The following is a 22551-nucleotide window of genomic DNA, read 5'->3' on the forward strand; positions in this document are numbered from 1 at the left end:
CTTGGCAACATCAATCAGCATGCCCAATGACTTCCATGTACCTCACATTCGGAGCAACGTTCTCCAAGGGCAACGTCGACGGAGCCCAGTGCTCGGTCTACAGGTATACGGCATCTATATCAGTCGAATTGTGTACTTCTACGTGGACCACGGAACGCTCCGGCTACCTCATTGCCTTATCTGGATGATTCATTATCTACTATGTAGTGCTTCGTAGTCCAATTGTCGTCAACTCGTCTCAGACTGAGCAGTGAAATTGAGTTGCTTGCTAACTTGCATTATCGCTCTTGACGATCACTGCCTGTTCAATGGTGCTAGAGTGATGTACGAGTGTCGCAAGCACAACGTAGCTTAGGGCGATATTACGTTGTGGGAGACTGGAAGATCAGGTAACTTTGGTTATGGCTGTAAGATTGGCAGCTATACCAGTACATTACAGTACATGATCTAGGGTACCTCGGGCTTCTGGGCATCTCCCAACTTCCACCGCCCACCGTCGATACTGCGTCTAACGGTCCACTTGCTGGCAGGACGACGATCCATCAATCAGATGTACAATCCGTAGTTCTGTGGATCTTTCGGTTACGTAGAAGAATGCCTAGACTAGCTAGTAAGGTTTAAATGATTCGAAGTTCATGCGCTTCCCCCCGTGTCCCTGAAGCCTTGGCTGCCCATTCATGGCTTCATTAACCTGCGATCCTACCACTCAGATCATGCCCTGCCCACCGTAGTTTCAGATTGGCTCAAATATGAATCATTGGACCCGCGTAATTTACAGGTCCTGCGCTTACGTTACGTACCAAACTTGAGCAAATACCAGGACGTTGCCCCCCATCCATACCGTACCGAGGATTAAATACACTATTAGTCCTCGAAATCCTTCCAGTTTGCCAGTTGTTACTCCCTGGCAAGCCATAACTGTTGGAGGAAGGCCATCGTAGGACTTCATCAGACTCCCTCAATCATCCTTACCATCATAGTATCCTTCGTCCTTTTTGATCCAGTCCGAATACTTCTTCGTAGCATTATTTGTCTACTTCTCTGGCTTGTTTCCTTGGGGGCATTCCACCTCCCGCCACTTTTCCCGAATCCGTCGCGGTTCCGCAGGCCCAGTAAGCCAGAGCGGGACGACATCCGAGGGTGGACTACCCTGTGTGATCCCGCCAAAATCGCCTTCGAGAATCGCTCCTTCATGCTCGGGTCATCAGAGGAAACTCTCAGTTCTCCTCCTTCTCTTCATTACTCTCCGTCTATCGCAGAATACGATCGCGACTCTACACGGGATACGACACCTGTCACCACCCCCCTCGGGTTTGGCGTATCGTCTCGCAAACCGGACAGGGAAAAGGACTCGGGTAGCCCGTGGGCTGGAAATTCACTGAACACCGAAGACACTCATTCACCTCACCACGATCATCAAGATTTTCGAACACAGCTCAAAGAGGACTTTGATTTCCCGCTCTTTTCATCCTCTCCCCTCACCTTCGGCAAGATGACAGGAACAGCTGCACCCATCGATATCGCCACTCGTCAGACCTCAGTTTCTCCTCCGGGACAGCAGGCATCTAATCTTACGTCTGCCCTGCAGAGAGCTGGAACTGGTGAGCGCACAGGTAGCATTTCTCATCCCAGTGGCATCGGCATCAATGTCTTCAAGGCCCCGCCTCCCCGCAAGGACTCTCTCAGCGCAGCCTCCGCACAATGGGGCAACGGAACGAAACCAATCTCCATGGCGGGGTCTAATCGCGATAAGCCTCGTCGGGAGTCGCTCGCTGGAAGCTTGGTCGGTGGTATGAGCTGGGGTGGTGTCTCTGTTGGAAGCTGGATACGTGACGAGTGAGTGACAGTCTTTCGTAGTGTTCTGGCGGGGTTCTTGCGATTTTGCGGCACAACTCCGATTTCAGAGAGCAGCATGCTGACATTCCCATTCCTTAGTATCATTATGACTGGAACCTCGCCATTCGCTTTCGGACAATCTCCCTCTTTCCATTCCTCTTCCTATTTGCCCAAACTGGAAGCCAACTTCATGCGGGATTTCTCCTGCTGTGGCATCACTCTCCCCACTCTTCATGATCTGTTGCAGCATTATGAAGAGGCGCATGCTACGAAGTCACCTCAACAGAGTCATCGTCCAAGCCAGACTGATGGACGAGCTGCGCTTGCTGCTGCTGCAATGGCGCAGCAACAAAACCAACAAATGAACAACCAAAGTCGAGGTCTACAAGCGGACAGAGTTGGGGATATGCAGCGAAAATTGAGTCCGAACCCGCCGCTCCAGCCACACTCTGACCTCGACACTATCGACGATATGGAGCTGGATGATGCTATGGGTGACAGCGATCCGACAGCCTCACAATTATTCTCGCCCCAGACGCAGAACAACACGCAAAGTGGATTCGGGAATCCTAATCAGAGAGGTCCCCAGCTCAATCTGTCCATGCTTCCAAGTCATCAGGGCTTCAAAGGTTCCCAGCCTGGAACGCCCGTTCCGTCTGGCCATCCACTCTCATTGCAGAATAATCCTACAGTTTCCTCGGTTAACACACCAACACTCATGGCGAATCCCCTGCAGAATTCACAGTTCAGGAACACGCCGGATTCTTCGGCACCTGGGACTCCTGCAGAACTCGACGAAAGCGTGATCGGTGGTTTCGGCGACTTGGGTATGCAGAACAATGCTATGCTACAGGGTCAATCGCAGTTCAGATTTGCTGGTAACAATGACATGGTGGACCTGTGCATTGACGAACCAGCGAAGCGTCTCTTCAGCCCTACCGGAGGGATCAATACTTCCAATGCGCACTTCAAGCTCAGTGGAGCGCAGTACGGTCCTAACAGCGAAATCGCTCGACGGATACGGGAGCAACAGCTGCTGGCAGGTGTCCCCGACACCACAGCTTTGCTTCCCAATGAAGAGCCCAAGCCCTTCAGATGCCCTGTCATTGGATGTGAGAAGGCGTACAAGAACCAGAATGGTCTCAAGTATCACAAAGCTGTAAGTGACTCTGTCTGGAAAGTTACGGTTTGGTATGGAGTTTTGGTCGCTAATACTTTTGCTTATAGCATGGTCACAACAATCAACAATTGCATGATAACGCAGATGGTACTTTCTCAATCGTGAACCCAGAGACATCAACACCATATCCCGGGACCCTCGGTATGGAAAAGGAGAAGCCATACCGCTGCGAAGTTTGTGGGAAGCGTTACAAGAACTTGAACGGTCTCAAGTACCACAAATCCCATTCCCCGCCATGCAACCCCGATTTCCAGCTTGCTGCAGGTCGCAATCTGGCATTCGGTGGAGGTGTTATGCAGGGGCAGAACATCAATGTGGCTGGGGCTGGCCTCCCCGGTATCGGTGAAGAAGGTCTTCTATGAAGTGCTTTCTCACTGCGATATTAGCGATCCTTCTATCTCTCTACGCTAATTTGACTCGATGAACATCACAGCGCTCGTTGCACTACATACGATTTAATGACCGATTCGGTGGCTTGGAGTTAATATTGGTATGAAACGTCATGTCCTAATCAAATGACTAGCGGTTCCTTAAGACTGCCGTGTCATGGATTGTTAATAGACCTGCTCTTCGGAGACTCCCCGTGGCCTGTTTTGATCAGGGGTCCTGGCTCAGTCCCTGGTGAGGAAAATATCGGATTTTGTGGCCTCCTGAACGCCGACCAGTGCTTCTTTCGCTCAAACTCGCTTTTGGTCTTGCTTTGCCATGTTGAGAAGGATAAGAATGCATTGGCCCTAGGCGACAAATTGGCAATACAGCTGTTTTAGGTTTTGTCCTCACGCGGGTCGAGCACATCATTCTGGGTTCGGATTGTTCCAAGCATTTCTTTGACTGGCTTTCAAAGTGCGGGTGTCGAATTCCTGGAAACAAAAGAAAAAAGTCTCGGTACATGGCGTCGATTCTGTAGATAGGGGTTTCAGATTGGTTATTGCTGTTGCTGCTTCTTGTCATTCTGCGCCGTTATCTGTTTGAGGTGTTGTTGGAGTCTCGTTATCCGTCCTGCGAGTTTTCTTCTGGTCTGCTTTTTGATAGAGTTTTCTTTTCTCAGCTCCTTGATTCCCATAGTGAGATTTTGGTTGTAGCACTAGGTTAACCAGGAAAAGTTTCTGAAAATAGCAAGCTGCTTTCTGTTCCGCGCTCTACATACTCGACTGAAGGAATTGTAAATGGCTCCTCGCTAAGGTACTATGGCTAGCTGGTGAGTCCGTCTCGATACTTCCGTCTGCATAGTAAAACTAGACTTGACCCGCCGTAAGGTGTGATTTCTACACAAAACTAGTTTGATGGGCATAAGAGAAGAACGAGACCATCAGAATTCCTGGATGCATTGACTATTCTAGTACAGACAAAGTCAAGAAACAGCCATCCTCAAGTAGAAGCGCCGTGCACAGCAGGTGAAATAGCGCAGTATAGTTTAATCAACGGAGAAATTGTGAGATAGATGAATCCTGCCGTAATTCCATAAAATGAGATCACCGGAGAAATAAAAGCAGCCAATTTCCGCTTGCACCGTACCGTCCAGGGTGTGTCATTTCAACATGACCAACTCTCAGGGTTCCTTCTCCCTTTTGTGATATCATGTGGGACATTCTGGCAAATGAATTTTACAACGTCTCAAGTGAAAGGAAAATAGAGCTCCAGGTGAAGAAGAAAAGGTGCGCATTCCGAGATTGGAAGCTTACTCGAAGGCTGGCCGACGGTCACCATTCAAATTCGCCCTGACCTTTGTGGAAAACGTATCTATTTGAGTCAGCGTCTGCGCCTTGGTCAAAACTAAAGCTTTTGGAACTTACTCCTTGCCGCCTGTGGTTAAGATACCATCCTTCAGAGTACACTTCCACTTGTTCTTGACGCGCTGCACTTTATCATATGTACAGAGCATGACCTGTCCAACAGAATCTTCAGCATCATGATCCTCGGCAACCAGGTCATCAGGATCGTCGAGGTCGGAATTGATGGCATCTTCGTCGTCTTCATCCCTGTCATCATCGCCACCAGGGCCATCAAACTGCGCCTGAGACTTCGCAGAGTTCGCGATAGACGTGATTTCGACAGCAGCGTGGGCATCAGTAAGGTGAGGTTCCCGTCTCGATGTTGATGACGAGGATTGACGCTCATCCAGAGGCATAAGTAGTCCACCTCCCTCGAACTGAAGCATGCGCTGTCTCAAATGGTCGCGTAGAAGTCGATCACCCTCGCCGTTCTGGCGTTCTGCGGCCTCGCGTCTCCGTGCAACCTCCGCTTTCCAATCTGATAAAGCATCGCCACCTGCACCATCTGTCTGAGAATTGGTCATATTGGGTTGGGGGGCGGATGGATAGCTCGGCTCTTGTTTAATCGCCGGCGTTTGTCCATTGGGCGTCTGTGCGGGGTACTGAGGACGCTGCTGTCCTGGCATTCCCATAGATGCGTGAGACTGCGCTTGCAACTGACTGACCGAGTTAGCTGCCGCGGCACCGTATCTTTGATGAAGCATATTGGCTGCACGTTCACGTGCCGACTGAGGATTCGAGGAAGGAGCCGACATCATGTTGCTCATGTGAGGCATTCCAGATTGCCCATTGAGGCCCGGTTCGGTCTTGATGTGAGATTGCTGTCCCATGTGGGCGGGCGCAGGCGCTTGCATCGGAGGTACAGTTCCCGGTAGGGACTGGGGAAGATGTTGTTGGGGCGGAACATGTTGTTGCTGTGTCTGCGGCGGTGGAGCAGGTCGAGGAGCGTTGGAAGGCACAGGAGCAGTAGGAGGGAGTATTTGGTTTTGAGTCTGAGGAGGGGCGGGCTGTGGTGGTGCAGGGTCCCAAGGGAAGTGGGCGACACCAAGCGACGAGAGCTTTTTCTGCCAGCTCTATATTGGGATGTAGTCTTAGTAAGATGTCATAGAAAGAATAACGATGGAAACTGCATCAGAGAGAAATAGACAATGCAATGAAATAAAGTAAAATAAACTAAACGAATAAAACAGTAAGATTAGATGAGGAGATAGCGCCGTTACTGTGAACTGTTAAGTGGGCGCGGGCCTTGGCGGACTAACCGCGCCCCTCTCGAAAACGGGCCACAGCAGCGGGTAAAAGCGGCGCGGTATAAAGAGACTCAAAAGCTGGTGTTTCCCCCGGAAGCAGCGCCGCCTCCCGCAAACCTCGGACCCCCGCCTTGGGCCGGGATCGATCACGACAGAACACCGCTCCCTGGGAATCAAGGGCATGATGATGGTTTTCCATCAAAAAAACATCACAGAATGAAGAGATATCTTGAACCCACCTTTCGCAAGTCTAATAGCGTCTGCTGATCGACACCACTTTCCTCGAAATCGACCTGAGAAGCATCGCAGACCTCCTGGATGACACGGTCAAATACCGTGCCCTGCACATCATCTGGTATAAGCCAACATCCTCACAAAGTATGGGCTGAAGATTATCACCGGAGAGAAGGAGAAGAACAAGGGACAGGGCGAGACCAAAGGTCTCCAAGTTTCCCAGGTCAGGTAAGGTAGGGCTGTTTGGAGATAGCACTCACCACCTGCTGGTTAGACATGGTTGCGGCGATAGGAGTGACTCAAGGATGAGAAGACGTAGATCAGAGCTTCTTGTTTCGTTTCTCCCTGTTCTCTATACTAGCAAGTCCAGCAGGGAAGGTGTTGTATTCCACTGGTCTATCAGAACTGAAGCTCCGTCGCAGCAACGATCAGTTGCCACGGCCAAGATGCGACCGGTCAACCCCAACGGCTAATGACACCTAAGCAACTCCAAGTTATGAAATTGTTCTTGTGGATAGTAAGTGCTCCTGGTGTGAGTCTGAATCTGAGGATCAGAAAATGTCGAGAAATCTGCACTGTGGTGGGGAATCAGCTGGTAGAGAAAGACGGCAACGCAGCGTACTGTAGGGTTCTGGTTGAGGTCAAAGTCGCTCTCTTCGGGCGAAATCCGTCCTCCTCTCGGCGTGCTTAGTAATCTCCGCCCACTCACAAACTAGTGAACCATGGCCACAACTGCGAGGGATGAATGCTTCACTTCATCTTCATCCTCTGTAGAATAATAATTCACTAACTCTACTTTTAAAGTGATGCAGTGAGCAATTAAACTAATAGCGGTCTCCTTTGAATTGAGTGACCTAGTCATCATCTCCCCATAATCAGCCTGAACAATGTGTAATGTACTCCGAACAGGTTGCCTGATGTGATATGGTAGGCTCGCTTTCAGGATCAGTCACGTCTACAAAGTGAAGTAGATTTTGCAAATTGGTGAGTTATGGCTCATGTTAGTAGCATTAGTGCCCAGACTCTATACAGAAGACCAAAAGATACGAAGTCAACCCATCAGAACGCCTCGCATGCGAAATCCTCCAAACAAAAGATGTAACACAAAGTCAGGATATAAGAGCGAGTCAAATTTCGCACAAGAGCAGACGTCCATCTACCGAATGGTCATAGACTTGGTCATTTGAGCTTTGCTGCCAACGCCACCTTCCCGAGACGCCGAGGCACTGGTACCAGGCTTGCGCTCGAAGATCTTCCAGAATTTCAAACTCTCATCAGCAGCGGCAGTGGCCAGCAATTGACCGTCGGGGCTCAGGCAGCTGTGAAGAACTCTGGTCTCATGAGCCGGAATCTCTACGTTACGGACCAGGGTGGGATAGCTCCAGATACTCAGAGAATTGTCAGGAAATCCGCTTGAGCTGACAATCTCTCGGTAGTGGTTGCTCCATCTCAAGCTGGTGACCTGAGAGCCAGTATCAATACTGTTGGTCCGGGCACCAGTGGTGGTGTTCCAGAAGTGAATGTGACGGTCATACGAGCCGCCACCAGTCGCGAGCAGGTTCAACTGCCAAGGGCACCAACTCAGAGCTTTCACGGCCGCACGGTGGTTTGTCTTGGTAAACTTGGGAGCACTTAGAGACCGAGCATCCCAGATGTTGACCAGGTTGTCATTACCGCCGGTGGCGAGTTGCGCCCCATCGGGACGCCATTCGAGACCACACACTTCTGAGGTGTGGGAGACGAGTTCTGCAACCTTGTGTTGAGCGATGCGAACATCGTGGTTGAAGACGAGACCGCTGCGCGCCCCGGTCGACAATGTGTGCTTGGACCAGCCCATCACACCAACACGGGAGTCATGGCCAAACATGCTTCGAAGCTTGGTACCTTCCTCCACGTCCCAGATCTGCACCTCTCCCGTGCCGAGACCAACTCCAACATATGCGCCATCGCCGCTCCATTTGACGCTGCTTATGTATGTGTCTGGGGATGTTTCTAGTAGGCAACTGACAGATCCAGAATCCGCCGACCACACATAGACATTGCGCTCAAGACCAATAGCAACCTGGTTTCCAGAGCTCCAGTCCAGCAAATTGAGATAGTAGTCATCAAGAAGACCAGGAGCGTCCAATACACGCTCAGGCGCGGTCTGGACTCTGCGACGGAATTGAGAACCTTTGGCTTTGCTTGATTTCAACGGACGATTGTACTGTGCTCTCAAGTCAATTGGCTTTGACGACTCTGGAGGGGGTGGCTTGAAGGCGAGGATGCGAGTGTTCAGATTGACGCCGCAGGCGTCAGCGAGCGACGATTCGTAGGCGACAGCATCTGGTGCGGGCTTGGTGTACGACGTTGTTGGATTGTCATTGTCCTCGAGACCGAGATTTTCAAGAGCAGCGGTCAGATCATCGTCGCCTCCTCGACCTCCAATGTCGAAGGCGCTCGCAGCACTTGCAAGGACGGCGGATCCTTCGCTGCTGCCCGTCTTAGGCCGCTGGTTCTCCTCGAGTTTGGCGGTACCAGTTGTTGTCAGTCCTTCGCTTGCGGACCGGTTGGGAATGAATCTGTCACCAGCATTGTGAGCGATGCGAACGGTGGTCTTGCTCGACCTTGTGCGAGCAGAAACTTCTTTCCGCACCCGCTCTTTCGATGACGGAGACTGCCCCGACGAGGGACCTGTGCCGGTTAAAGACCAGTCCGAAACACCGAGCTCAAGATGCCTCGGTGACTTGCGCGTCCTCGCAATGTTGGATTTGGGGGATTCTCGGTAAGTTTTTGATGTCTTCGCGACAGATTTAGCAAAATATGAGGACAAATTGCCGCCGTAGACCGAGCGACTGTTGTCTTTCGCAGCATCTGCCGATTGGCGAGGAGGCGTGAAGGGAGATGAATGATTTGATGCCACGCTCGCTCTTCTTGCGTGGGGAGATGGTGTGAGAGGCATGCGACCGCCAGCGGTCTTGGATGAAAACAGTCCGTGATGGGACTTCACCGGAGTCGATATCAATGGAGTAGCCATGTTTGTGATTTGCAATCCCCAACGAATAATATATTAGAATGTGCTCAAGAGAAGAAAATGCTTCTCGATTTCAATTGCCAGATCCGGTCATTCAATGAGGATGTAGGTTTAAGACGCAACGAAATGGTAGTGTATGCAAGTATAAACCGACAAAACGAATCATATACTATGCAAGCAAATATCAGATACGAGTGTAACTGAGGAAAATGCAAAAGGAAGATGGATTCTGAGGGCAGCAGAGCAAAGATCCAGGGGAATAAATACAGTGTATAGTTCTTTCTCCCATGGCAACGGTTACCTGAGGTACGGCTGTTCTAACACTGATTGGGTTAGCGTCCACATGACGTGCGGCTCTTTCCTTTTTCGTTGGGCGCCGATCGTCTTGGCGCCTCTTTTTCACTTTTCTTCCCTGTCGTCATTGCAAGTTCCTGTCAGGGACCCGATCGGCCGACTTGGGTAACTCTAGAAATTCTAATCTACCTTTCTAATTCTATCGACTTTCCAATTATTTCCACATTATACCACTGCTGTGTGGTCAGCTATAGAACTTCGCCCTTTTGGAGAGCATGATGGCGCGGCAGCCCCCATCCACAATTACCAGTAATACTACATCCACCCCGGTCTTCACCCAATTCCGCGAGGACCCACCGTCTTGGATCAGATCATCAAGAGGTTCCAATCCGATGACTCCCACTTCCTCAGTTCAGCAGAGACCACAGAGCGCGTACCTCATGCCGACCAGTCCAGCTAGAGGTCGCCGTGGTAGCACGGATTATCGCCCCGTCATCCGCAAAGCTCAAGGCAATGTTCCTGCATGTTTGGTCAATGCATCCGTGACGTATTGCAACAATGACCAGATCTATGCATTTGGAGGATTTGATCAGTTCACAGACGAAGGTTGATACTGATTTCATCCTATCAGTTTAATTGAACCTCTGCATCATCTCTCATGCTAACGTTCGAACTCAAATAGTTTACAACCATGTTCTGAGGTTAGACTTGAAAGCACTTCGTTGGGAACTTGTGGATAACTATGGCGATATTCCAGGTGTTCGCATGGGTTGGTCGATTCATACCAGATGCCTTTCTTGAATTCCTCTAATTCGTTTACAATACTCTTTATAGGACACACTGCTACTCTATATCAAGGTGACAAACTCATTGTCTTCGGGGGAGAAAACGAACACCGCGAATACCTTTCTGATATCGTCATCTTTGATATCCCCACTTCGACCTGGACTCAACCGGAAGTTCGTGGACAAATCCCGCGGGGAAGGGCGCGCCATGCTGCTGTCATTCACGACGAAAAGCTTTTCGTCATAGGCGGTGTTACTGGAGAGAACAATGTGATTCTCGATGATCTATGCTACCTTGACCTGAAAACATGGACCTGGTCCCGAACTTGGAGATTCACAGCTCGTTTCGACCACACCGCCTGGGTTTGGGGGGACCGTCTTTGGATATTTGGAGGCCTCGACCCGGATATGGAACGTACAACTGATATTTGGTGGCTTGATCTTAAGGGCTCGCCGTTTCTTGGAACCCCGTCTTCGCAAGGTACCGTGGATCCCCCCGGAATACTCAACAGGATGACTCATAGTCCAGACACGGTGTATAGTAGTTCAACTCAGCAGCTGCCCGGCCGGTCCGGTAGCTACGCGGCGAATTCTGGGAGTGTACAAGTTCGCAACTCCGGTCGAAAAAAGCCAATCGCCCCAGGAGCTATCTCTTGTCATAAGTTTCGATCCGGTCCTTATGTTCCTGCATTGTCTGCTGGAACCCACTTTCAGGCTCATGCATCTGGCGTCCTCCTCGACCTGATCACACCTTCCGAAACAGTCAGGACGTATGAGTGCAAGTTATCATCTTTGGAGCTTGACACTCTTCGTTGGCAGAAACTAGCTGATGGGCAAGAGATTTTCAAGCCCGGGTACCGCTGGCATTATTGTACAGTCAACGCTAGTGGCACCAAAGCCTGGCTGCTGGGATGCAGCCTTGATGTTGGCGCCGCTCCTGGCAACAGTGATGAGAATCATATGAGCGAAGTGCTTTGCATTGACCTGGAAAAGTTCGGTTTGCTTGGCAATGAACTGGCGACACTCTCTCCCGATCAAAGCCGGGCTTTGGTATCCGAAAGGTCAGGACTTCCGCCCATTTCTGGGCTTGGTGTGGATCTCTCCGCTGTCTTCGACCAACCTCCAGAATCTGGCAGTGATGCTGACTTCATCATCACTGCAAATCCGGATGACCTCGAATATCCGGACGATATGGCAGAAGATGCTCCTCCAACGGAGTCTCAGCCGGCGTTCCTGCCCGCGAATGCTCCCACTTCGCCTCCTATTCATGTACATCGCATCATACTGCAGCTTCGGTGGCCGCATTTCAAGCGACTATATTCCGCGCAAATGGCAGAATATCACTCTAAGAGAATGCACATTCCGGAACCATACTCTGTTGTCCGTGCTTTCCTCTACTATCTATACACAGACAGCATATCAGGGCACCCTGAATATTGCTCCAGCATCATCGACGTTGCAGGTATGCTCGTCATGGCGAACCTGTACGACATGCCAAAACTGCGCCTGCTCTGCGTGAATCGCTTGAGCCGCGAGCTAGATGTGGAGAACGCGGCCATCATCTGGGAACGGGCTGGGCGGACCAACGAAGATTGGTTGATGCGGCGCGCCGCACAATTTTGCCTCAGCCACTGGGGTCGCATTGTCCGGACCGACGGCTTCAAGTCCCTCAGTCGTCAGAGCTTGATCGAGCTGTGCGAGGTGGTCGACATGGAAGGTCGGATTGTTGCCGGGCCCGAACTAGAGCTAGTGGGTGTTCTAGGAGCGGAGGGGCTTGATCTCAGCAGGGATAGCAAGCGATCCCGGCCTTCTGTTGGAGGCGTTATGACTGACGACGTGGATGATCTGGAAGGCGACGATGTGGATGGAATGGAGATTGTATGACCTTGGACTCCCAGTTCATTCAGGCCCTGCACCACGGGAAAGTACCGTGCAGGAGCGGACATGCCAACCATATGACTTCAATGACTATGTACTACTTTTCTATTTCTACTACCGGATGGGCGTCACTTTGGCAAAGGCATTGATGTGTTTTCTAGCGATGAGCATCTTAGGGGAGTCATGGGACCATTATGGGTATAGCTATGTATGATATTTGACGGAGCCAGCACAGATATGTCACTACGTCCTTCTTACTACTGTTGAAGCAATACGTCTCAATTATGTATAGCAAGACTTCCAACAAGTCCAATATAGGTACCGTCAATCGGTTGACGGCCCGTCGAGCCGTTGCTGTTGCAGTGCCTCAATGCCCCGCCAGGCACCAACTGGCCGAATGTCAGCCCGCCATCATTATGCTAAACGATAGCCATTAATCTTCCGCGCCCCACACCAGCATTCCTCTGGGCGCAGCGTTCGCCTCCTGAACTATTTACAAGATCTTCCACTCTTGGGAGCTATACTGTAGAATGGTGGGACCAAAGAACTGGTGACTGGGTGAACTATGATGCAGTCCGTTGATTCCCCAAGGCGGTTCCCCGCTCACCCCTCCATCGCTCGATGGAGAGCAGCTCTCGAGATGCGAGGAAGACAGACTTAAATATCCGTCCAGTGCTCTCTGACGCTCTGGAGAAAAATTCTAAGACATAGCCGTGCTCCTTTCAGTAGCTGTCCCATCCACTGAACGGAAAAAAAAGCTGTTCGAACCATTCCCTCGATATCCATTTCGTCATGGGATCTACCACTACCTCGACTCTTCCTCCGGACTTCCTTTGGGGATTCGCAACTGCGAGGTATGTCACCGATCTTAAGTCTTCTCTTTACTGGGCTTTAACTAATTGTCGCCCTTATTTCGTTATCTAGCTACCAGATTGAGGGAGCTGTGGATGAAGATGGACGAGGCCCGTCTATTTGGGATACATTTTGCAAAATTCCCGGCAAAATAGCCGGTGGAGCCTCTGGTGAGGTGGCTTGCGACTCGTACCACCGCACCCACGAGGATATTGCCCTGCTCAAGGAGTGTGGTGCAAAGGCATACCGTTTTTCTATCTCATGGTGCGTCTTTGCACAGCCTGAGAGAACGGACTTCGGCTAACCCCATCTCGATCGTAAATGCAGGTCTCGTGTCATCCCTCTCGGTGGCCGGAATGACCCTGTCAATGAAAAGGGTCTCCAGCACTATGTCAAGTTCGTCGACGACTTACTCGCGGCGGGTATTACTCCCCTCGTTACCCTCTTCCACTGGGATCTCCCCGATGCGCTTGACAAGCGCTACGGTGGCCTTCTGAACAAGGAAGAATTTGTTGCCGATTTTGCCAACTATGCTCGCATAATGTTCAATGCTTTCGGCTCAAAAGTAAAGTACTGGATTACTTTCAATGAGCCCTGGTGCAGCAGCGTGCTCGGATACAATGTGGGCCAGTTCGCCCCTGGCAGGACCAGCGACCGTACCAAAAGTCCTGTGGGCGACGGTTCGCGCGAGCCCTGGATCGTCGGCCACAATATCCTTGTCGCTCACGGAGCGGCGGTGAAGATTTACAGAGAAGAATTCAAGCCCAGAGACGGTGGTGAGATTGGCATCACATTGAATGGTACGAGTTCTGGCCTCCGTGCGCATTGCCTAATGGTGTAGTTGCTGATCAAATTCCAGGTGACTGGACTGAGCCTTGGGATCCCGAAAATCCCGCGGACATCGAGGCCTGTGATCGCAAGATCGAGTTCGCTATCTCCTGGTTTGCTGATCCCATCTATCACGGCAAGTACCCAGACAGCATGATCAAACAATTGGGTGACCGCTTGCCCACCTGGACCCCCGAAGATATCGCCCTTGTCCACGGCAGCAACGACTTCTACGGCATGAACCACTACTGTGCCAACTACATCAAAGCCAAGACAGGCGAGCCGGACCCGGACGACGTCGCCGGCAACCTGGAGATCCTCCTGCAGAACAAGAACGGCGAATGGATCGGTCCTGAGACACAGTCACCCTGGCTGCGACCCCAACCCATTGGGTTCCGGAAACTGCTGAAATGGCTAAGCGACCGCTACAACCAGCCCAAGATCTACGTTACCGAGAATGGCACCAGTCTCAAGGGCGAGAATGACCTGCCCGTGGACCAGATCCTGAACGACGAGTTCCGTGTGCAATATTTCCGCGACTATATCGCCGCCATGGCGGATGCCTACACGCTGGACGGTGTCAATGTCCGCGCTTACATGGCGTGGAGCTTGATGGAGTAAGTTTGTCTTACATTCAGACGTACCGAACCAACTGGCTGACAGATCGTCTTCCCCGTGTAGCAACTTCGAATGGGCCGAAGGCTACGAGACCAGATTTGGCGTCACCTTTGTCGACTACGAGAACAACCAAAAGAGAATCCCCAAGAAGAGCGCCAAGGTCATCCGCGAGATCTTCGACCAGTACATCGAGAAGGCCTAGGTTGAGGGACTGTATGAAATGAAGCTTAGGATGATGTTGCATGTACATAACCAACAATTAGTGATTTCACAAAATCTAAGGGAGCTTTCATCACATCCATTTTCACTCAGAAGAGCAGTCACCAATCATTGGATAATCGTACTTTCCAATTCCACCTAATGTGTTTCCGTATCAGACATGGACTTTGCTCCGTGCCACATGCGTTGCTCCGCATCTATTATCACGTGGCAAGCCCCTGGATCCACTGCCCCACTCTGCATTTAGCCTGCAGTCCGCAAGTCTCCACTGTCCCATTCTTTGTTTTCTGACTGGGGCAATTTTAGAAATTCAATAGAGGCCAGCATCAAACACAACGAACACAATTATCATGAAAAGACGGCGTACAAATGAACTGAATGGTCCTTTGAACATCTCCAGTCAACGCCTTATAACGCATAACGAAAGTTCTTTGACTCCATGTCGGTCAAGTCCTTGAACCCATCAAGAATGGCGGCTTCCTCACGCCGCGTGGGACTGTCTTCCGGCGACGCCTTGCGATCTCTCCGCAGATTCTCCCATTTCATGTATAGATATGACGAAAGTGCTAGGACAATCATGCCAGCATAGCAGATTAGCAGACCTGTCAAAGCGGAGTGGTACCGGGGCGCTTCACGGGCGAAGAAGATGTTGGCGCCGGCGACGTTGCCTGCTGCGTACATGGTGAACCACATGCCATTGGCCATCGAGCGCTTGGTATGTCCAGCGACATTTGTCGCTAAGAGGTTCCAAGACACAATGACTGGTGCGCCGATGATGTACTGCAGCCAGGTGCAGCCGACCAGAGTCCATCTGTGGTCGAGGCTGGTGAATCGGATGCCGAGGAGACCGCCGAACGGGATGAGGCATACCACGGCGAGGACGAGGCAGCGCGAGTCGCGGACGTACGTCGAGACCAGGCCGCAGATGGGCACCACGACGGCTTCGATGGCCCCCGTGGGGAGCTGGAGAAGGGTTGCGTAGATGCCGCTGAAGCCGAAACCCTTGATGAGCGCGGAGGCGAAGTTCGATACGCCGCCGTTGATGACGCCGCAGCCAATTCCAATTCCTAAGCAGAAGAGGACTTTGGGGTCATATAATGCTTCGAGGGCCTGACGCGGCTTGATCTGCTTGGTTTTGACCCCGATCATGTTCTCTGATACTCGCTGAACAGCCACAACACGTTGCCGGTGAGTGAGGAACTTTGCGGAGCTCGGTGAGTCGGGCATCAGCCAGAGGAAGAGACAACCAGTGGTGAAGTTCATCAGACCGATCGTGAGGAAGATGAGCTGCCAGCTATGAAGTTTGGTATTATGAGAATGGCCCAGTCCGAAACCGAGTAGCGCTCCGATCATCGTGGCCATGCCGTTGCCAGAGAGCCAGATACTCATGCGCAGGGGCTGTTCGGATCTCTTGTAGAACATAGAAGTGAAGTTCATCACTGCGTTGGTCAGTCTCCGAGTCCGAGGTGGTGGATGACCAATTTTATAGGAACTTACTGCACGGACTTACACATGCCTCTGCCATGCCCAACAGGAATCTCAAGACTAGGATACCCGCATAATTCTTAGCGCCGATATGCGCAATAACGAGGCCGGCCCAAATCATGATGACTCCACCCATATACTTCGCTAGGGGCAATCGTTGAATCAGGAGATTCGCCGGGATTGCCCAGAACAGGTACCTTATCGGGTCAGCGAAGTCGGCTCCACTGTATGAGGAAAGGTCTAGGATACCCAAAGTTGAAAATAGCAGCAACCCAAGAATATCTCTGGCCTTCTAGACCGAGATCTGGAATGAGAGTATAAGCGGAGGCGTAGTTGAGCGAAAGCTTGTCTATGCATCACAAATGAGCGGGTCTTTTCGAGCATCGTCCAAGTGAAGCAGCATGTCTAACCCAGAAATTGCATTACATAGGTTAAGTATAGCTGAGGAGGCGAACTGTCAGTGACTCATACACAGCGATTAGCCGTGGATCCGATGGGGGCATACAATCGGCAAGATCCTGCGGTCTAACATCTTCCGTACTCTGATCCCTTCTTCCTCCAGTTCCTCTGGCGATAATTGCTCCACCTCCGCATAGAGGTCTGCTCCAATGTCTCGAATCGTCCCAGGTGAAATATCATCCTTTTTCTCCAGACTGTCGGAGCGTCGCACGTCCAGCTCAGCTTTCTTAGTATCAGTCATGGTTGCAAGATCAACTGGCAAGGAGTGCAAGTAAACGGCGTAATGTCTAAAGTTCACAACTTCGATCTACCCATTCCCATAGGGATCCTCCCTGCCGTAGTTTCAGATAGCTTAAGTATGACTGAGAAGATACTGCGGAGTATACTGTTATCAGCTGCTGGTAGATAACACGCAAGGACTCTATCTCTTGGCGCACAGATCGTCCTTTGTTATCGTTGTTATAAGCCAATTGCCAAGCTCCATTCTCCGCACGAAGATGGCTAGTCCAGGTAATCAGCGGGAAAAAGTCCGATTATCCCCTCAGTTGGCGGGACTAAGATTCTCAACACKCAGACCGAGATGGCCGATTGGATTGGTGTCGTAGGGCGTCGGCACTTGTAGCCTTGTACGATACTGAAGTGATAGCCTCGAATCGAGAGAATGGACTATGGCTGCAATGGGGTCTGTAAGTCTTCTTGATTGGATTGGTCCCTAGGGATGTTACTGGCGAAGAACATTGGCAAAGAACTAAGAAGCACAGCAGAGACATTCAGCCTCATCGATGCTAGCATCTCGGATCTTCAACACGCCCTGAGTTCGGGATGGACTACGAGTGTTGGACTTAGTAGCCCGATACCTCCAGCAGATCAGACTATTTGACGCTTCCAGTCTCATTTTCAGTGCTATCCCGATTCTGAGTCCATCTGTCTTCGAAGAAGCAACCGCTTCCCATGCTCGCGAGCCACGGGTTTGCCAGTCAGACCTCTGTAAGGCATTCCCTATCTGGTCAAAGACAATAACCAGGTCAAAGGGACGGGTGATCTTGGAAGGATACGAAGCGGAAGCATGCAACAAGAGAGGAAACCCATTGACTCGAAAACTGCATGTAGACCACTTCGATGATAAAAACCCCGTATGAGCCAGGTCTCGGTCCAGAAGGCTTCGTACTCATACAAACACAGACCTAGGACATAGATCTCTGAACGACGCCACCATATAATAGTCATTGAGGTCATGATTTAATCCATTGTTGAGTCGACTTATCATATCCGATCATCTTCAAGTCGATATTCAGCGTCTTCAGCATAATGTCCATTGTAAATTCCTGTGCATATTGTGTTAGCATCCTCTTCGTCCAGTCAAAGCGACATCCCATCCAAGCATACCTCGTCCTCAGCCGTCTCTCCCCCAGTACCCACCTCCTGTTCCTTTCGGGACATCTCAACTTCATCAAGGAGCTCAGCTTTCCGCTGCTCCAGTTTCTCTTCATCCATCTCAAACCCCTCCGCTTCGGCATTGCCATACCACGAATTCATTTCCTCCTGTTCCCACCTCGCGCTGTCGCTCTTCATCCGCTCTCTCCAAGCCTTCATACCCCCCATCCGAGAGACCCGCTCTCGAGCTCCTTCGAAAACCTCTTCAGCGGCTTCCTGGCTTACATTTTTCCATTTGAGGATCAGAGCTTCGAGCTCGGCATCTTTCGTCGATGATTCAATTCGTAGAGCTTGCTTCACGGTATCGAGTTCAGAGCGGAGAGCAGAGAGTCTGGATTGTAGAGCTCTTTGTTCCTTTTGAAGCTCCGAGATGACAGGATCTACTAATAAGCTCTTCTTCAATGGAGTCATCTGCTTTGTAGTAGATTTTCGTTTTCGATTCTGCAAATTTGGGACTGGCGAGGCGGGAGATGAGCTTGTGAGATAATTTGGTTTAGAAGATATGGAAGCCGACGGCGTAAGATGTTCCTGAGCATTTTTCCCATCTACATATTGTCCTGCCTGTCCTTCAGCTTCAGTATTGTTGGAAGAATTGTTGCATGCTTTCTCCTTATCCACAGTGCCCTGCACTGGCTTGCGGAGAGGTGACTTGAACGGCTTCGATAGTGAAGAAGCGGCACCTTCTATACGACGTCGCTTTCCGTTCAGGTTGAGAGAGGACATTTTCAAGCAAGGGCGTTCAACTTCTGCATCGTATCACATCCTCACATATGGCTTGCCGATTCGAAAAAGGTTCACTTTGGCTTGGGATTGATTGCAGAATGCACTCCTGGGTCGTCTGGAGAAGTTGATCAAAAGGTGCTTATCGATAAGAGCTTCTACCCGATAAGATAACAGATGCTGATTTTTAGACATCTACGAGGATTCTATGAGCATGAAATAGTGCTTAAGAGAATGTACAATTAGATGAACTCCTGCAGATGCTTCCCGTTTATTAATGACCGACACCACCGGCAACCCACTGAGCAAACTCCGGATCTCCTGGCTGCGGGAAAAACCCGCGGTCGTTTTGATTGTTCACTGCTGCTGGGTTGGCACCTGGATTCTCGTTCGGCCTTTGCCTGTTTCGCTGCTGCCGCAAGTATACAAGTACAAGTAATGTGGCGGCCAAGGTGACAATAATGAGGCCTTCCAGGACGCTCTCATCAATGTCGAGTTCGAGGTCATCATAGTAACCGTCGTCATGACGGTGTTCATCAAGAGGGCGTGCGTCTGGATTCGAAGATAGCATGTCATCTTCATCTTCCGCATGCTTGTACAATTGTGAGTGATAGCTGGCCTCCTCCTCTTCGTTGTTCTCAATAAACGCTGCAATCCACTCTTTGAATGTCCGTCGAGGCTTTTGTTCTGCGGTATCCGGTCAGCATGTAAACAGGTGTAAGCGGTTAAATCATCTCGGGTATCCTACCTTCTTCCTCTTGAATGGAGTTGACCTTTCCATTCGTAATCTTGTTCCAATAACTGCGCATCCGCAGCTTTATCAGGCTTAATTTCACAGGCAGATAAGCTTCTGCATTTGCTTCGAGCGCCAAGTCATAGTATCTTTTGGCCATGTGGAAGTCTTGCTCCACGGCGACTCCATTCTCGTGCATCCAGCCAAGGTTCCAGTAGGCTTGCGCACTGTAATGGGCCTCAGCAGCGGTATGATAGCAAATAGAAGCTTTTTCAGGGTCCGCTCCGATGCCAGATCCGCTGAGATAGTAGTCACCCATCTTGATCAGCGAGTCGATATTCGCCTGTTTCGCCGAACGTGTCCAGTAGATCAGCGCTAGAGCAGCGTTCCGAAGGAGAGACGGACGAGGCTTCTTAACCCCAGGTAGAATGGTGTCGAGCGACAACAATGAGCGCTGGTCATCGAGTAGGAATGCTACATTTGCTTGAGCGCTTTCGTAGCCCTGCTCTGCAGCCATCATGGCTGGGATCAAAGCCGCTTCTTTATCGCCATTCTCATACGCGGCATTTGATTCGGCAAACGACGAATGAATCGCTTCGGCACGCTCTGCGACCAGCTTGTAATACGATGCGGCCATGCCACAATGTCGTTGCCGGCCGATGCCATTGTTCGACAACTCCGCCAGGTAGTAGAAGGCCTCCATGGACCCCCAGCGAGCAGCCAGCTCGAAATACCGTGTCGCTGTGGCAACATCCCCCTGATCCAGGAATAGAACGCCAAGTCTGGTCTCCGATGCTGGATAGTCCTGATCGGCAGCCGATTTGAAATACGAAGCGGCCTTGAAGGCGTCCTGGGGGACGCCATACCCATGGAGATACATGAGTCCGATCTCGTGCTGACACAGCGAGTCGCCGTTGACCAGTCCCCGCTTAAACCAGGTAAGAGCGTTGTTGAAATTTTGCTCGACGCCTTCGCCGCGCAGGTACATCATTCCAACGTAGCCAGCTGCTTTCGAAGCAAGTTTATCGATCCCCATGGGGTGATTGGGATTGACTGACCCGTCCTTGTTCCAGTAACGTCTCGTTACTTGCTTGAAGTACTTCATTGCCTTTCGGAAATTCCGAGGCAAGCCTCGCGCCCCATCGTAGTGTAGCTTCCCCAAACTAAACGTGGCCTTGAGCTCCCCCTTACGCGACATGAGGTCCAGGTATTCCAGAACGTCCTCCAAGCTGGCCTCGGTACTAGACTGGACCCCATCACGCTGTGCGTTAGGCCCTGAGCTCGAGACACTGGCACCCTCGCCATAAACGCCACCCTCCTCGTCCGCCCACCGATAAGCTTCACGAGCCATGCTATAGCCACCGGGCGGCCCAGATCGATACCACTGAATCGCCTTGTCCGCCACTTTCTTGTAGTAATACGTCGCTTGATCGCAGTCTCTGGGAGTCCCGATACCAGCGTGGTGGCGATACGCCAGCGTCATCTCCGACCTCGTGTCCCCTCCTTCCGCAGCAAACGTATGATACAACAATGCCTTCGCCTGGTCGCGCTCCACCCCGTTCCCGATGCCAGTGGCGTACATGAAACCGAGCATATATTGTGCTGTACTGTTTCCAGTCAAGGAAGCAAGGCTCTGATACCACTGGAAAGCGCGCTTGAAATCGCGCGGATGTGTAAAGTTGCCATAGAAGTTCATTTCCGCTAATAGGAACATCGCATCGGGGTTCTCATCCTCCTCGGCAGCCAGCTTGAGTTCTTTCACGGCTTTGACGACATTCGGATCGACTCTCCGCTTCTCAGTTGTGTCCGATTGAGGTGCATTCATGAATAGGATGCGGAACGCCTGTTGGGCGTAATGTAAGGCATACCCGACGAGGCCCGAGGGCTTCTCAGATCGGGCGGTCGAAATCTTTATTCCATGGAGGATTCTGAGCGCGTTTTCGACACGTTCTATAGGCAGACAATGTCAGTTGCCCTTCAGTCATGTTCACACATTGGCATCAATAGCTTCTTACCATGTCCGGGCCAAATGTGAGACCCCTCAGCTTCACCCGCATATTGGCTTCCATGCTGATATGTTCCGGAAGTCACATCTATTGATGTATGACCACTCTCTGACTGAACTTTCGATTCAACCACGAGCGCCTGCAGCAGCACTAGAAATTGATCGCTGATCATCAGTATGAGAGCCTCGGTGCCACCGCCGTTGACGGAGTGGATACTTACGGAGCGCCAGAGGCAGGAAACGCCATAGCCATAGGTTCTTCATGTTGCCTGGCAAAACTTGGTAGTATTTGGGAGCAATAAGAGGCACATTGCGATTCCTCTTCTCACAGTTTACTGGACATCGATCCACCTCGCCAAAACAGTCTGAAAATGTGGTCTCGATGTCTCGGGGGAAGCTGGGCCAGCTTATTATGAGCTCAGGCGGGAACGGGCCACCTGGCGTTGCGGAGCTTCATTTTGCCGATGGACAGACATGCTATCATCACACATGTCATTCCTGCAACTATGTTCATCTTATCACAAGAATAATCATGTTCTGCGACAAATTTCCTACAATTGCTGAATAATGTCTTCCTTTTAAGAATAATATTCCCTTTATTTATCCATTCCTTCTTTAATCCGTTTTAGGCTAGGCTGTGTACATGAAAAGAACAAGCAGTGGCAGTAATACAATCATTAACAACGTCCTTGAGGGGACCAAAGCACTCGCCAACTCAAGACGATGATCCGCAAACCATTCAGTTCTAAAGCCCGTGGTATTTCGAAGGTCCGAATGGAAGTGGGAGCGCAACGAATGAGAACAACATGCATCGCCAGCCCAGAAGAATGTATCACAATTTCAGCAGGGTGGCTCAAATTATTGAAGAGAAAAAGCAATCAGGCTGAAACGTCAAAAAAGGCATACATTTGAGAAAGGCTGCTGGCGCCCATATTGAGGATGAAAAAACCAACCAAGTC

At 50.9% G+C, this 22551-nt stretch overlaps 8 protein-coding genes across 8 annotated transcripts; 3 read left to right on the forward strand and 5 right to left on the reverse strand.

Moving 5' to 3' along the window:
* Window positions 1-1192: 1192 nt before the first annotated feature.
* On the forward strand, window positions 1193-3378 carry Asppvi_002378 (zinc-coordinating transcription factor SFP1; the record flags this gene model as incomplete). Its single annotated transcript, XM_043298367.1, has 3 exons — window positions 1193-1836; window positions 1936-2995; window positions 3064-3378. 3 exons carry the CDS (start codon window positions 1193-1195, stop codon window positions 3376-3378), a joined length of 2019 nt encoding a protein of 672 aa, XP_043154302.1.
* Window positions 3379-4716: 1338 nt separating this feature from the next.
* On the reverse strand, window positions 4717-6547 carry Asppvi_002379 (transcription initiation factor IIA large subunit; the record flags this gene model as incomplete). Its single annotated transcript, XM_043298368.1, has 4 exons — window positions 4717-4756; window positions 4810-5861; window positions 6275-6376; window positions 6530-6547. The coding sequence occupies 4 exons, from the start codon at window positions 6545-6547 to the stop codon at window positions 4717-4719; spliced, it is 1212 nt and encodes a 403-aa protein (XP_043154303.1).
* Window positions 6548-7425: 878 nt separating this feature from the next.
* Window positions 7426-9285, reverse strand: Asppvi_002380 (WD40 repeat domain-containing protein; the record flags this gene model as incomplete). Its single annotated transcript, XM_043298369.1, has 1 exon — window positions 7426-9285. The coding sequence occupies one exon, from the start codon at window positions 9283-9285 to the stop codon at window positions 7426-7428; it is 1860 nt and encodes a 619-aa protein (XP_043154304.1).
* A 569-nt stretch (window positions 9286-9854) lies between these two features.
* On the forward strand, window positions 9855-12245 carry Asppvi_002381 (Kelch motif domain protein; the record flags this gene model as incomplete). Its single annotated transcript, XM_043298370.1, has 3 exons — window positions 9855-10182; window positions 10259-10345; window positions 10411-12245. The coding sequence occupies 3 exons, from the start codon at window positions 9855-9857 to the stop codon at window positions 12243-12245; spliced, it is 2250 nt and encodes a 749-aa protein (XP_043154305.1).
* A 786-nt stretch (window positions 12246-13031) lies between these two features.
* Asppvi_002382 (glycoside hydrolase family 1 protein) lies at window positions 13032-14739 on the forward strand (the record flags this gene model as incomplete). Its single annotated transcript, XM_043298371.1, has 5 exons — window positions 13032-13093; window positions 13164-13355; window positions 13419-13891; window positions 13951-14536; window positions 14601-14739. 5 exons carry the CDS (start codon window positions 13032-13034, stop codon window positions 14737-14739), a joined length of 1452 nt encoding a protein of 483 aa, XP_043154306.1.
* Window positions 14740-15164: 425 nt separating this feature from the next.
* Window positions 15165-16941, reverse strand: Asppvi_002383 (putative MFS allantoate transporter; the record flags this gene model as incomplete). Its single annotated transcript, XM_043298372.1, has 5 exons — window positions 15165-16195; window positions 16254-16438; window positions 16491-16590; window positions 16668-16695; window positions 16747-16941. The coding sequence occupies 5 exons, from the start codon at window positions 16939-16941 to the stop codon at window positions 15165-15167; spliced, it is 1539 nt and encodes a 512-aa protein (XP_043154307.1).
* Window positions 16942-17932: 991 nt separating this feature from the next.
* On the reverse strand, window positions 17933-18857 carry Asppvi_002384 (putative DNA repair protein Dds20/Mei5; the record flags this gene model as incomplete). The annotated part of the gene is made up of 2 exons (XM_043298373.1): window positions 17933-18025; window positions 18087-18857. 2 exons carry the CDS (start codon window positions 18855-18857, stop codon window positions 17933-17935), a joined length of 864 nt encoding a protein of 287 aa, XP_043154308.1.
* A 271-nt stretch (window positions 18858-19128) lies between these two features.
* Asppvi_002385 (ubiquitin ligase complex subunit HRD3) lies at window positions 19129-21856 on the reverse strand (the record flags this gene model as incomplete). Its single annotated transcript, XM_043298374.1, has 4 exons — window positions 19129-19541; window positions 19603-21537; window positions 21603-21743; window positions 21814-21856. The coding sequence occupies 4 exons, from the start codon at window positions 21854-21856 to the stop codon at window positions 19129-19131; spliced, it is 2532 nt and encodes an 843-aa protein (XP_043154309.1).
* Between the last annotated feature and the right edge of the window lie 695 nt (window positions 21857-22551).

This window comes from Aspergillus pseudoviridinutans (genome assembly GCF_018340605.1).
Source record: "Aspergillus pseudoviridinutans IFM 55266 DNA, scaffold_2, whole genome shotgun sequence".
NCBI classification, from domain to species: Eukaryota; Fungi; Ascomycota; class Eurotiomycetes; order Eurotiales; family Aspergillaceae; genus Aspergillus; species Aspergillus pseudoviridinutans.